Source organism: Lutjanus erythropterus, chromosome 2 (genome assembly GCF_056507025.1).
Source record: "Lutjanus erythropterus isolate fLutEry1 chromosome 2, fLutEry1.hap2, whole genome shotgun sequence".
Taxonomy (NCBI): Eukaryota; Metazoa; Chordata; class Actinopteri; order Lutjaniformes; family Lutjanidae; genus Lutjanus; species Lutjanus erythropterus.
In genome coordinates, this window is record NC_139318.1 from 36,129,191 (window position 1) to 36,143,106 (window position 13,916).

General features: G+C 37.9%; 1 protein-coding gene across 1 annotated transcript; it reads left to right on the top strand.

Moving 5' to 3' along the window:
- The first annotated feature begins 442 nt into the window (after window positions 1–442).
- smpd2b (sphingomyelin phosphodiesterase 2b) lies at window positions 443–10,597 on the top strand. The gene is made up of 11 exons (XM_084738372.1): window positions 443–531; window positions 3,333–3,441; window positions 3,550–3,646; window positions 3,829–3,905; window positions 5,108–5,201; window positions 5,746–5,835; window positions 5,927–6,009; window positions 6,263–6,395; window positions 6,883–6,987; window positions 7,124–7,301; window positions 9,262–10,597. Exons 2-11 carry the CDS (start codon window positions 3,392–3,394, stop codon window positions 9,684–9,686), a joined length of 1,332 nt encoding a protein of 443 aa, XP_084594498.1. The 5' UTR covers window positions 443–531; window positions 3,333–3,391; the 3' UTR covers window positions 9,687–10,597.
- Window positions 10,598–13,916: the final 3,319 nt, after the last annotated feature.

Consider the following 13,916-nt stretch of genomic DNA (forward strand, 5'->3'; position numbering starts at 1 on the left):
TGAGAGGTACTAAATAAAAAATAAAATAATATAAACATTATCATTATTATTATTACTATCGTTAGTAGTAGCAGCAATAATAGTATAGATTTTGCTATTAAAAATTCTGTTATTTCAAAGAAGTATGGTTTAGTTTTGAATGAATGACTTGTGACGACCCTCCACCACTGCCTATCCAGGCGTTGTGCTGAAAAAACTTCAGCTCCCAGAATTACTCGCGGCTGCGGCAGACTCAAAGCGGAAACGAGTATCCGGTGAAAATCCTCCAAATTAAGATTTTGTACAAAAAAGGAATGCATTTGCTTATTTAAAGCTTTTGCAATACAGTATTTACAGTTACTATTACTCCCATTAAAAACTGCTCTATACGCACGCCGCTGTCACTGAATTACAGATGCAACTTAAGTCCTTGTTTTATTTTGAGAGAAAACTACAACCGGAGGTCATCATGACAAATATTTTTATCCCAACTGACTTCACGCCGGGCTGGGAAAGGACGTAGCAATGGAAGAAGTGACTGAATACAAGCAAGTTAGTGTTCGTTGTCTGAGATGCTGATCAACCGACTATGTAATGGTACAGCGTAGTCTAACTCGGTTACAATAACAGTTAGCTGGCACGCAACCAGGAAGTGTTTTGGGTCCAAAGCCAAAACTGACAAAAACGTTAAGGGCAGCTGACGTCAACAGGTTCACGAGGTGAGTTAAATGATCGTTAACTTTAGTTAATGAACAAACCATTCGGGTAACAAGGCAACAAAGGGCTTCACAGTTACAGAGACGAGCCAAACTGCTAGCTAGAGCCGTTTGACAGCTACCGACGCTATCTAACGTTAACCGTTTACCTGCAGTGATTAACGCCTGAATATTATAACGTTAGCTAACGTTATATGATAATGACGCTGACGGTGTTCCAACGGTTTCATCAAAATTCACATTAAGGGAGCGTTCAGGGGGCTAGCAAGTGTAGCTGTCGACGCATTTGCATTAGCTAAAACTTTATCCTCCTTGTCTACGAGCTAACGTTACTCTACCTCTGCATTTTCTTGCCAGAACACCATCAGACAACATCGGGCATTTTGGGTCACATGTAACTTAATCTGGGGTGATTTGGCAGTGGAAGATCCAGGGCACATGCAGTGTAATGACCCGACAACATTTCACCCCCCAGAGTGTCCGTGTTTACGTTTACATGCACACTAGTTTCCCACCAGTATTCAGAATATGGCAGTATTCTGAATTTGACACAGTATGTCCCGACTGGATATTCTGCATTTGGCCTTGTTCTGACTGGAACATATTCTGATTTAGACATGTGGGGTACGCTGGTATTATTCTGGTTTTAGGAGCATTCTTTGGTCATGTAAACAGCAAATTCAGAATGTGCAACTCAGTTGGGGTTTGTGGTTTGTGGCACACAACCTCTTCTGTTCTGCGCTGTGTACAAACCAACATGCCAACTGTTTGTAGGACTTGGGTAGAGATGTGTGCCCAAAAGAAAATCCTCAAATTTATAGTCTGAGGGAGAAACACGCCAGCTTTAAAGCATTACTTTTTATATCAGCATGTTTGTGGATATGCACAAATATTGCAATGCCTTTTCAAGAAGGTCATTAAATGACTCTCGAACAAGTCCAAAACTTTGAAGAAATACTATTTTGACAGAAAGAAGTGTCCATAATTAGAGTATGGACAGCTGCATGTAAATGGGAATATTAGAAGACTGGTATTTTTCAGTGGGCATGTAAATGGATTAGTAGGAATATTTTCTTTTCCAGAATAAGGGCAAACACCAGAATACTTTGTGCATGTAAACATAGCTAATGAGTCAAGATTCATTTGAGGCTGAAATCCACTGTCGATGCCACTGTTACCTGGCTGCAGCATCTACTTCCTGTACACTCCTTTGGGAAAGATGCAGCATCCCTCCCTGAATGGGATATCCATTGTACAACTATTGGCTAAAGTTAGTCTTAGCATTTCAAGGAAGTTGTTTATTTTATTTATGTTGTTTGCTTTTGTCTGTTCAAAACAACCGTTTCCTAAAGCCCCTTGTTTCTTTTCGCTGCATTGCTGCTTCCCCCTTTTGATCTCCAGACAGAGCAAAGCCCTGTCAGCACTCTGTTCGGGGCTCGTGTTTTGTTTCACTCCCAGGAGAAACGAGTGAATGCAATCCCCCCTTTACTTTGTCTCTTTTTTCAAAAATCATTTTCCCACAGCACGACACACTGAGGCCTGCAAGGGGCGGTTCAGCTATAACATGTTATTTAAAGGAAGAATATGCGGGAATTATTAGTTGCTGTTTGTAAAAGCACCTGAAAAATGGTTGATTGTTGAATCTAATTCTCAGGTTGCCAAATACTGACATTTGGGGTTCATAAAGCAGCTTGAACACAGCAAAGTATTGTGAAAATAAGAAAACAGAGGAAGAGGGCAGAGGCTCTGTCCACACTCTTCTAGTGGATCATAAATGATGATTAAAAGGGGTTATTTTATGAGTCGACTGTTGTTGTTGTTGTTGTTGTTGTTGTTTTAGGAAGATCTTGCATAATACACTTTTAAAAAACATAGTAGCTTATTTTCAGACTACACCTAACACATCTGTTGATATCTAATAGTGTATTCCACTGGAACAGTTAAGTAGGTCTGCAACTAGCAAATGTTTTCATTGTTGCTTACTGTCTTCTTGATTCCTCAATTAGTTGTTTGGGCCATAAAATGTCACTCATTAATTAATTGTTGAAGCTCTACAATTAAGATTTGTATACATTTTTTCAGTTAAAAATGGCGATATTTGCTGATTCATTAAAACAGTTTCAGGACCACAGCTTGAACTCTAGTCAGGAGGATGTGATCTGCTTGGTTTGCATTTTTGGTGCTTGCTTTGCTGTTTTTAATGCTTATTTTTATGTCTTTTTCCGCATATTCTTATTTCTGAGACTCATGATTGTGTGTCTTTTCAGTTTATAAAGTTTTTATTTTATGAAGTCAGTTCATATGTGTGCATTTGCCCTTGGTTTACAAGTTTCATCTATCTTATTGCTTTTCCTTGCTGAATTACATATTAATAAAATGATCAGCCATGGCAACAAATTCAGTATGTATGAAGCTCCTCAAGATATTTTCAAAAATCCTCAGCTGTCCTTTAGTAATGTATGTTTGTTTTTCCATAGCAAAACATGTTGATAGATCCTGTTTTTATGACTGTGTATAAGAATATGCTGGAAGGTTTTGTGCTGTCAGACATTCGACCTAATGTGTTTATTTGTGGTTAGATGTAAAAAAAAAAAAATCGATGTCTAGCCTAACAATAACTTTTGTGTGTCACATTAGAAGCTGTCCCAGTCATCTCACCTGATCTGACCCTCCATCATCACATCCACTGATCTAGCATGGCTAACACAGACTCTGTCAGTGTTCGGGTCTTCTCCCTAAACTGCTGGTCAGTGACTGTGGTTTGCAGTGTTTCTTAATGCAGTTTTATGTCTTGATACATGTATAAAAACACATGCAGACATGGACATGCTGACCATCCTTTTTTTTTTTTCAGGGGGATCCGCTACCTCAGCAAACACTGTCCTCAGCGCTATGCCATGATTGGAGATCTGTTGTGCAAGGAAGAGCATGATATTGTCTTACTGCAAGAGGTTGGTAGAAGCCATCTTACAATGTTGTGAAGTTGCAGAGTCACTAATCTAATAGATTTTTTCAGCTTAAACGTTTGGTTAAATTTAGTTTATTCTGCCATAAATCTTCTTTTAAACTCATATTAACAATATTATAATTGCCTGGTATTCTACATTTCCAGTGACACAGTGATTTTTTTCAGGTATGGAGTGAGAAAGACTACCTCTCCTTGAAACAAAAACTTGCCTGTAGTCATCCTCACTCTCATTACTTCAAAAGGTAAATGTTTTTACTCTCCTCTCAAGATTGCTGTGCAATCTTTTCTGAACATACCCAATCTGTGATTAAAATTTATGAGTAAGATGTCGTATCTTCAAAAGGTTCCTGAAGTGCCTTAGTGTCAGAAAAATGTGCTTTCATGGCATAGATCCATATGAAAAATTTAACAGAAGCTTAGGCCTTACCTATAAGGATTAACTTCTGAGGCTTAATTCGTTCTTGACCTCCATACCAAGGCATAAGACTGAGATTAATAAAAGGTTCTACCTCTCTAATCCTCTCTGCAGCTCACAAAAATGTCAACTCAAGTAGATAAGTTCTCACATCTACTACAGATAACACCTACTTATGATGGTGAGGGATGTAAGTTATTTGATTAAGCGATAATCGGGCCCTAGTCAGACTTCCTACGCAGTATGAAAAAGTATGGAATTTGAGTTAAGTAGTTTCCAGATCTAGATAAGTATGGAAAAATTAAAAGAGAATGATAAAAAAAATAAATGCCTGCAAGACAGCTCCACCCCAAGTGTCTTATAACTGTGCCAAATCCAGACATTCAGACCAAACTAGCTTGAAAGAAAATGTGGCAAAATCTTTGAATTGCATATATACATACATAGCATAACAAATAACCAAAAATTAAGCTTGTCTGAGCATGTATGATGTAGTTATCTGAAAATTAAGCATAATATGTTTTCTGCCTAAGGTCATAAGGAAGCTATACCTTTAAGGCGGTGTTCACCATCGTTGCCATGGACAGCTGATAAACTGCACAGATGCAATGAAAAACAAATTACTCCTTCTAACTGCCAATGAAGCAAAGTGGACTTATCTGTCATAGTTCCCAGCAGAGTTGTACATTTACATCTCTTCTGTTACTGTAGGGGTTGGAGATAGTCTGTTAGTTAGATGTAAGTGATAAAACTAAATAACATTGCACTGTTTTAGCATTTCAGCTTGAATTAAATGCTCTGCACGCTTTGAATTGGTGGGTTGAGTTCATTTGTATGAGCTACAATACCCAGCTAGAATGTTCTAATAATTGTTTGGCAATCTACATATGTATATATAACTATGTATTTACATAATAAACATCTAGTTGTTTATGCTCATGTGTCAAATATGGTCTAAAAACTCTAGCAGGTGTTTAGCATGAGACTTACAACCTTTATTCATGTGTTACTTTTCTTGTCATTCTGCAGTGGGGTCATAGGCAGTGGACTGGCCATTTTCTCCAAACACAGAATCCACGACACATTTCTTTATCGCTACTCACTGAATGGTTATCCTTACATGGTAAGTCTGAGACTCAGAACGTTGTGTTTTGTGTTGTACACTGTATACAAATATTGATGAAAGTGAACATTAATAAAGAAATTAGCATTATTTTACCAAAAAGTATTCTCACAACTTAATTCATGTAACTCTATTCAAGAGATGCAGGGTGCAACAACACAGAGCAACTAAACAGATGAAAATAAAAACAATTTAAGAAAATGCAATTCTAAAATAATTTGTTTTTGATAGAGTTTTAAACAGGGATACAGAGTTAGCTGCCCTATTTCCTACAGCAGATTGTTCCAGACTCGAGAGAGACTGACTGCAAAGGCCAGATCTCCTCTGGTTTTTATTCTTGACCTGGGAATTATTAATAGAGACCTATCAGCGGATCTCTGGCTGTACTTAGGCGCTTATAGAGTTAACAAGTCAGCAATCTAGTCAGGATCCATTCTCACGCAGGCCTGACCCTCATGGATATGTGATACCTACAACCAGTCTTTGCAGAATAACATATCTCCTTTTTCTCTCATGACTTTTTGTATTTTTTGCTCATACTCAGGCTCACCATGGGGACTGGTTTGGGGGTAAAGCTGTCGGGATGGCCATCCTAAACATCGGCAGCCTGATTGCTAACGTCTATGTTACTCATGTAAGGTTTCCGAACATCAGCTCTCAGCCTTGCTCACTTATCATATAGAGTTATTGATCAAAGTGCTGCTGTTCCTGTGTATTAATTTTAGCTGCATGCAGAGTACTCCAGAGACAAGGATACTTATCTACCTCACAGAGTGGTTCAGGCGTGGGAGCTGCAGCAGTTCGTTCGGTAATATCTCTTTGCTTGTTTGTTCTGCAAATATACTGTGGAATATGGCTCATGCTTAATTTGTTTATATTGGTTTATATTTGCATATTTTTCTCAGGTGAACCTCACCTGTTGTGACGTGATAGTGATGTTTGTCACAACATGAAGTGTCTGATAGTATTCTTACCAACAAAATGCTTTTTAAACACAGCAAAGTTTCATCTTGATGTTAACTTGTGTCACTGGTAATAATGTGTTTATCTATGGCTATTAGCCACACCTCTGCTGGAGCAGATCTGGTGATTTTAGGTGGTGACCTCAACATGCACCCTCAGGACCTCGGCAACAGACTACTGAGGACTTCCACTGGACTCCGAGACTCTTATTTAGAGACCGCTAAATTCGATGTACGTTGTAACAAGAATGCCGGGTAACACTTTGATTTCCAAGTCCCATTATTTCATGGTAACTAGGTGGTAATTATCAAGTTATAGTAATTTCTTAGAAATTACCCACAATTGTTTTTTGCATTTTGTAGGGTTGATTGTTAAATATGAGACACAATGACAGTGGTAGCCATCTTTGCAACAGCACAGATGGCTAGCAGTCAGACAGGTTTAAAACAATGTAAAAGCAAGATGACCATCTTGCATGCACAACTTCAGTAAGTATACTTGGTGGGGATGTAGTTCTGCATAACTGTAAAGCTATATTCAGCAGTGTCATTGTGGCTCCATATCTCAAGCATCAAGCTAGTCAGTAAAATGTCATCATAACTGACAGAAGTAATGCTCAGGACTATGAAAACTAGAAGTAGGCTGTAATGATTAAAAAAAAATGCATTTTCCTGTTTTTATTTTTAAATAAATGTTAAAAAATAATTCTCTGTTGCAGGGATGTGAGGATGGTATAACTCTTATAGCCGACAACCCTTTTATCAGTAAAAAGGAGCTTGTTCCCTTTGAGAAGGGAATTCGAATTGACTACATCCTGTTCAAGGTGGGTGAGAGCCTTGTGTCATCACATCTGCTGTATGTTTATCTTTAATTTAGATGTTGAAGTCATCACATGAATACGTTTTGTATTTTGACTCCCGAAGCAACATTCCCTTTTTTTTTTTTTTTTAAATTTCCAGGGTTCTTCCAAAGCGGACATTTATTGTGATTTCATGTCCACCACCAAAGGCTCTGTCCCTGACCATCCATTCCCGTACTCCGACCATGAAGCTCTGACGGCCGAACTGAGGCTGGAGACTCACACTCCTACTGGGACTGAAAGTGACAGGAAATCAAAGAATCGGGACTTTGATGGAGGTATTTTTACTGGCAATATTAGCAGGGGTGGTTCTTATGATGTCAGTGTCAGTCGATCCATGACCAGGCTGAAATATATAATTACAGATGGAGTGTCATGAAATTTTGTTCACACATTTGTGATCCCCAGAGGATCCATCCAGCACCATCATCAGGTCAAAATATTTTCTTGTCCAATTCCTTCGTTTATGACAAAATACCTGCAAAATTAATGACATTCCCTTTAGCTGCAGCTGTGCTTTGTGTTTAGTTCTCATTACCAAATGTTACCATGCTAACACACTAAACTAAGAAGTGGAACATGGAAACATTACACAAGTTAAAACATCAGTATGTTGATGTTGTTTTGAGCATTTTAGCATGCAGATGTTAGCATTTAGCTCAAAGCACTGCTATGCTTAAAGGCTTATTCAGATGGGATTAATGTCTCAAGAGGAGGTGGCATCATTCTAACATTACCTGTGCAGGTCAGTTTTAATCCCATCCAGAGCCTTTATGCTGGTCATTTCTCATCCCTACCTCCGTTTTTTAGACAAACAAACTTTCATCAGGTCAGCGTGAAATTTGACTTCTTAAAATGGAAGAACTCAAAAATATTTTCAAGGTAAAAAATGTTGATATCATCATATAGGCCTGTGTGGGAGCCAATATGACAAGGGGAAAAAAATAAGATATCAGGGAGTGAGACCCATAAAAATTGATCAAATGGGCCATTGTAATGACAGCTACAGGTAGGTACTGGTCATCTCTTTTGGCTAATACTTCAGAATATCTATGTCCAGTACAGACCACATCCTGTAATTTAATCATCATCATGGTTAAAATTATGATGAATGATGAGAAGAATGATGAGTTACATGAACAAGGAGCGCAGTGAAAACTTATTATAATTTTGTGATGTTAATCCAGTCCAAGTGGGGCATAAATACAGCCTTGCAGAACCAAGAGCAAGGCTGTAAACTTTAGATGGGCTCACACCTAAAGGTCTGGTTGCAATGCAAGGATGATAGATTGCCTCAGTTATCACCCTTTTGAGGCGGACCAGAGAGCGGTTGTTTGGTCCTCACCAGAGTTCGAGTCTGACAGTCACATCAACCCAAACAAACTGCACCAAGAGGGTAATGGTATGAACCTGCCCTTAAGGGCTGTCTACACCAAAAACATTATGTGTAACAAAAGCAATGTGAGCATCCACACTGATGAATTATAACGCCCTGTAAACAGTGGCACAAAGTACACGCTGCACTTTCCAAACTGTGTCAGCAGCTTACAAAATGGATATTGATGGCGTGTTGCTGCTGGATGTTGCCCAGAAAAACAGGAAAAAACAGAAGGATGGGGGTTCACAAAATTCTTCAAAGACAAAAGGAGTTTGGAGAATCCAACACTCTGTTACAAGAGTTGTCTTTTGAAGATGAATTTTATTCATAAACTTTTGTATGAGCCAACGTCAATTTGATGGTATCCTGACAATCGTCAAAGAGGACATCAGTGTGGATCAGATGAACTTCAGAGACCCCATCAACACCAAAGACTGTTTGGTTGTGTGTTTCAGGTAAAATGACCTTTTATATTTATAATTAATCAGCAGTCTATGATTACGTTATATAAGAGTTTAATAAGTTTTAGGCTATAAATTGGTGTGGATTTTGATTGGCTGTCAATGTTTCGTTTGTTCATTTATTCACTGTCACAGTCGTCACTCTCATCTTTATAGTTGTTGTGTGGACTTCATTGTCCACTTGAGCTAGAATGATTTTTAAAATAGTGTATTTTTATTTTGAGTTATAGTTATAATTCTTGGTGTGGAGGGCCCTGTAGTCTTAGTTTCAGCACTTCTCTGTTCAACTGACTTGTGTTGTGTTAAACACACCCATGACACCTGTGTTGAAATCAACCACAAACTTTTGCAAGATTTTTTTTTAATCCTCTTTGTTTCTTCTCTGTTTGACATCACCAGGGAAGGTGGCTGAGCTGGTTGACATTGTGACAGAGGCCCGTACTGAAGTGAAAGTGGGTTTGCACTGTGCTGAGCGGATGCGCTACACAGCAACACGCACCGGCGTGATGGGTTTGGCTCTGCTGTTTCTAGAGCTTGCCATCGCTGCTGTGCCCTGGCTGGCTCTGGGAGCTGAACAACCTTTCCCTCGTACCTCCTTCTACATGCTGGCCGGATTGTGCTTCGCCATCCTGCTGACCACCTCTCTGCTGTACATCTTTTACACCATGGAGCTGAAATCTCTTCAGGGGGCTGAAGACCAGATGAGGCTGACCGTGGGCAGCCTCCAAGAGAAGCTCAGGGGCTTTCCTTTGGCTCAGCCCCACAACTCCCAGCGGAGGCCCCCAGACGGTTTGGAGCCCACTGCCTTTGACTCAGAGGAGTAATACAGGAGCCAAGTGGGTCAAAGTGAAAGAAGCCTTTGAAGTGAGCTTTAAGATGGAGTCATTTATCCACTGAATGTGTTTTATGCTCTTGAGATTTAGATTTGTACTGCTGAATGAAGGAGTTTTTGAAGGACGTTTCTGAAAGTAGTGCAGGGCACATGCTTTGACATTTTTATACTTTTTATATAATCGTTGAGCCTTTTTTTACCCCCAGATTTCCCTCTATGCACTTCAGCAAACATGCTTCCTGTCACATAGTATGATACTTCTGTGCTACTGCCGTTCTGAAAGGTCTGAAACGTGACCATTTGCGTTCCGAAAGCCTCACGTCCGACTTGCATTCCACCCACCTGTAGTTTCAGCGGGACCACTTGTTTCTGTTTTCAATTCCATGCTTCCCTTTTGTGAATTTGTTAGTCCACCACACACTCGTAGTGGATCCAGACTGAAAGTAGCCCTGCGGCCTTCGCTGCATGGAAGACACACACATTCAGACGGTTGTAGGTTTACATTGTGGTCAGTAACGTTTTCTTTCCTCACGCACCAGTTAAGACTTTTCAGTGTAGAACATATACTGTAGGAAAAGGGACAAGCTCTGTCTTCATGTCTCAGTCATCATCTTCACTGTCCTCTTGCACTTCTTTATGTTAGAGACAATCTACACTCCTCTTTCCCAAAGTACAGCAGTGGGAATGTGCTGAAAATATTCTGTTATATACTGTATGTACTCTTTGACCTATTTTTTGACATGTTCACATCATGTACTTTAGAAAATTACAAATACTTAATATATCTTTAGTGTGCAGTGCACTTACTTGACTAACCAGATAAACCACTTCCTTTTGTGTATGGTAGGAAATGACTCCATGTTCCACATCTTTATGACAGTGTTTTAACTCAGCAACAGCTCATTTTTAAGATGTATTCTTAACTCTCACTTAAGATGTTGGAAAACCACTCAGTAGTTCTTAATTTTGTGAAGATCGCAGGATTTCAGATGATAACCGATGTTCATTCCAGTTGAAAAACATTGTGATGAGCATGATTATGAAAGCAATAATAAAGAATTAATTCTCATTCTTCCTGACTGCCATGGTTCTGATTAAAGGTGACGAGTCAGCAGATGATGCGCTTTGTCAATTTTGACTATGATTACAGTATTCCACGTTCCTATGAGTGCTGGAAATCCTTGAAAATACTTGATTTTTTTATGTGCTTTGATTATGGATAAAGTGGTTGAAATTGTTATTGCGATACCTTAATAATAAATTATAATAAAATAATTTGGAGAGAACCTAATTGCTTTTGCATTTTCCACAAAATGAAGACGATTCTGCTTGAGTCTCACTCACACACGTACGCCTACACTTTGTGTGATCTGTCAGTGTTTGTTGATTTATTGATGTGTGCCATCTGAACAATGGGCTACCAGATGACACTATGAAGGGAGGTTGCTGTTTCAGTCAGCTCTGGGTTGAAAATGAAAAAAATGAAAAAATTTGAAGATTATTTTATTGAAATTGAAGTTATTAACCAGTGATCATTTCATATGGGCTCAGCCAGGTTATATAGGATTCCATAACATGAAATTTTTTGAAACATGAAACTTTTGGGTGTTTTCCTTTAATTTGTCACTGCTCTATAGTATTCTATCATGAAACAATTTGGTTCTAAATAAGTTACAATGAAATGTAGACAATGATGAAATCAAACAGGGCCTAATCATTTTGTGAAAAAAAAAATATATATATATATATATATATAAGCATGCATAAATATGTAATTAACTACAGCTGTAAGGTGCTGGAAAAGCTTAAAAAAGCACCTTGAACATGCTTGAAAAGTACTTTAATTCGATACAGGAAAAGATGTAGGAACTCTCATATTCACTGATACACAACAGATGTACACATTCACCACTAGAGGGCAACATAAACTCATGAGACAGTCAAACTTTCAAATGAAAACAACTCTTGCTTCAAATCAACCATCAGGTTGGCTCTAGAGCAGCAAGGCAAAGGTGAAAGACGAAAAAACAAACAAACAAATTGCACACATATGCAACATGCCAGCTGGCACATGCACACCCTGTGGAGCCAGAGCACCCATGGGTGTGGTGGTACATTTGAATTCATTTGTTTCCCTGGTGGAGATTACATCAGTAATAATCCACCAAAAAATGCTGTGGCTTTGTTATCAAAATAACAAACACTAATAAGTTGGTAAAGCTACACATCCCTCAATATAAGAAATACAAGTGATGCTAAAAAGAGGTGATAAATATCAGGCTTATCCAGCTATATCAGTCTATATCGGTACTGGCATAGATTCACCGATACTAATATCTGATTTGAGAGAATTGAATTCTTTGGCAAAATGCTCCATAAAGACAGAGTATGAAGTGTTTTGATGAAATTAAAACTAAACAAATAATTTGAAGAGTCAGAACTGTTCTTTGTTTTTGGTGTCATATATTTGCTTAGCCTTTCTTACCCTCAGGTGTCCATGAATTACAGGTTATGTAAACTTCATTCTAGAATTTAAAAAATGTCAATTTATCGCAGTATCGACAATGATAAGCAGGTAATTATAGGTGCTAGGTGTTCGCTGAGAAAATTTCATATTGTGCCTCCCTAATAAATACATATACAACCCCAATTTTAAAAAAGGTGGGAAGTTGTGTAAAATGTAAATAAAAACCAAATGCAATGATCTGCAAAAACCTTTTGACCTATATTCAACTGAATATAGTACAGAGACAAGATGTTTAATGTGCAAACTAATTAGATTTGTTTTTGTAAATACACACTCATTTTGAATTTGATGCCTGCAACATGTTCCAAAGAATTTTGACAGGAGCATGTTTACCACTGTGTTATATCACATTTTCTTTCAACAACACTCAATAAGTGTTTAGGAACTCAGGGCACTAATTGCTTAAGTTTTGAAAGTGAAATTCTTTCTCATTCTAACTAGATATATGACTTCAGTTGCTCAACAGTCTGGTGTCTCCGTTGTCGTATTTTTTGCTTCATAGTACACCACACATTTTCAGTGGGAGACGGGTCTGGACTGCAGGCGGGTCAGTCTACTACCTGAACACTTTCACAATAAAACAATGCTGTTGTAACATGTAAAAAATGAATTTGAGCTTTCTAAAATAAAGAGCAGCATCTCTGAAACAGGTGTCTGGATGACAACTGTTGCTCCAAAGCCTGTATGTACCTTTCAGCATTAATGCGGCCTTCACAGATGTGACAGTTACCCATGATGCCATCAAAATGATTTTCAAATCACTGCATTCTGTTTTTATTTACATCTTACACGATGTCCCAACAATTTGGGTTGTACTTTATGTAGGGTAGCCTGCACGTAATTCAATTTAGCTTGAATTCTGGAGTCGTTTACTGTCCCCACCAAAAATCATTAAAATGTCACTAAAGAGTTAGTCAGTATTTTTACCCAAAAGTTTGACAGAACGGGATTTAAATGGTAGGGGTTGAATGGCAGGATCAGTTAAAATACTTGTAAAATATGAAGCTGATTTTGTATTTTCACTTGTGCATTTTCAACAAAAGTTATTTGTATTTTACTTGTTTGACATATAATTCAAGTTAGGTCTATCAGTGGTTAAAGAAGTACTCAGATATTTTACTTAAGTAAAAGTAGCAAAACCACAGTGTTGAAATACTTTTTTTCTAATAAAAGTCCTACATCCACAACTTTACTCAAGTAAAAGTACAAAAGTATGAGCATTAAAGCATATTTACGGGACCAAAAGTGCAGAAAAAAATGGCTCATTTTGCAGCTGGTTAAGGTGGAGCTAATTTAAATTACTTTATATACTGTTGAGTGGTAAAAACCCAAAATACATCAGAAATTTTTCATTAATTTATGTTTGTGTAAGTAATCTGAGTACAAAGTAACTCAAAAATAAAGTTTAAAATAAATGTAGTACAATATTTGCCTCTGAAATGTAATGGAGTAGAAGTATGAAGTAACATAAAATGGATATACTTTACTACATATATAAGTTAAGTACAGGAAGCTCAAAATTGTACTCAGGTACAGTACTTGAATAGATGTACTTAGTTGCATCGCACCACTGGAGTTAGTTTTTTTTACCTACATTCTGTCCTATCTTGTTCTATTTTATTGTCCTGTTTTAACATCATTGCGAAATAGATAAATTAAGATAACTTCTTATAGTGCACTTTAATGATGGTGTAA

Excerpts from the sequence above, each read along its gene's own strand:
- smpd2b (XM_084738372.1), top strand. The coding sequence starts at position 3,392 with ATGGCTAACACAGACTCTGTCAGTGTTCGGGTCTTCTCCCTAAACTGC. Across the intron at positions 3,647-3,828 it reads ATATTGTCTTACTGCAAGAG|GTATGGAGTGAGAAAGACTA; the intron begins GTTGGTAGAAGC and ends GATTTTTTTCAG. Across the intron at positions 3,906-5,107 it reads CACTCTCATTACTTCAAAAG|TGGGGTCATAGGCAGTGGAC; the intron begins GTAAATGTTTTT and ends GTCATTCTGCAG.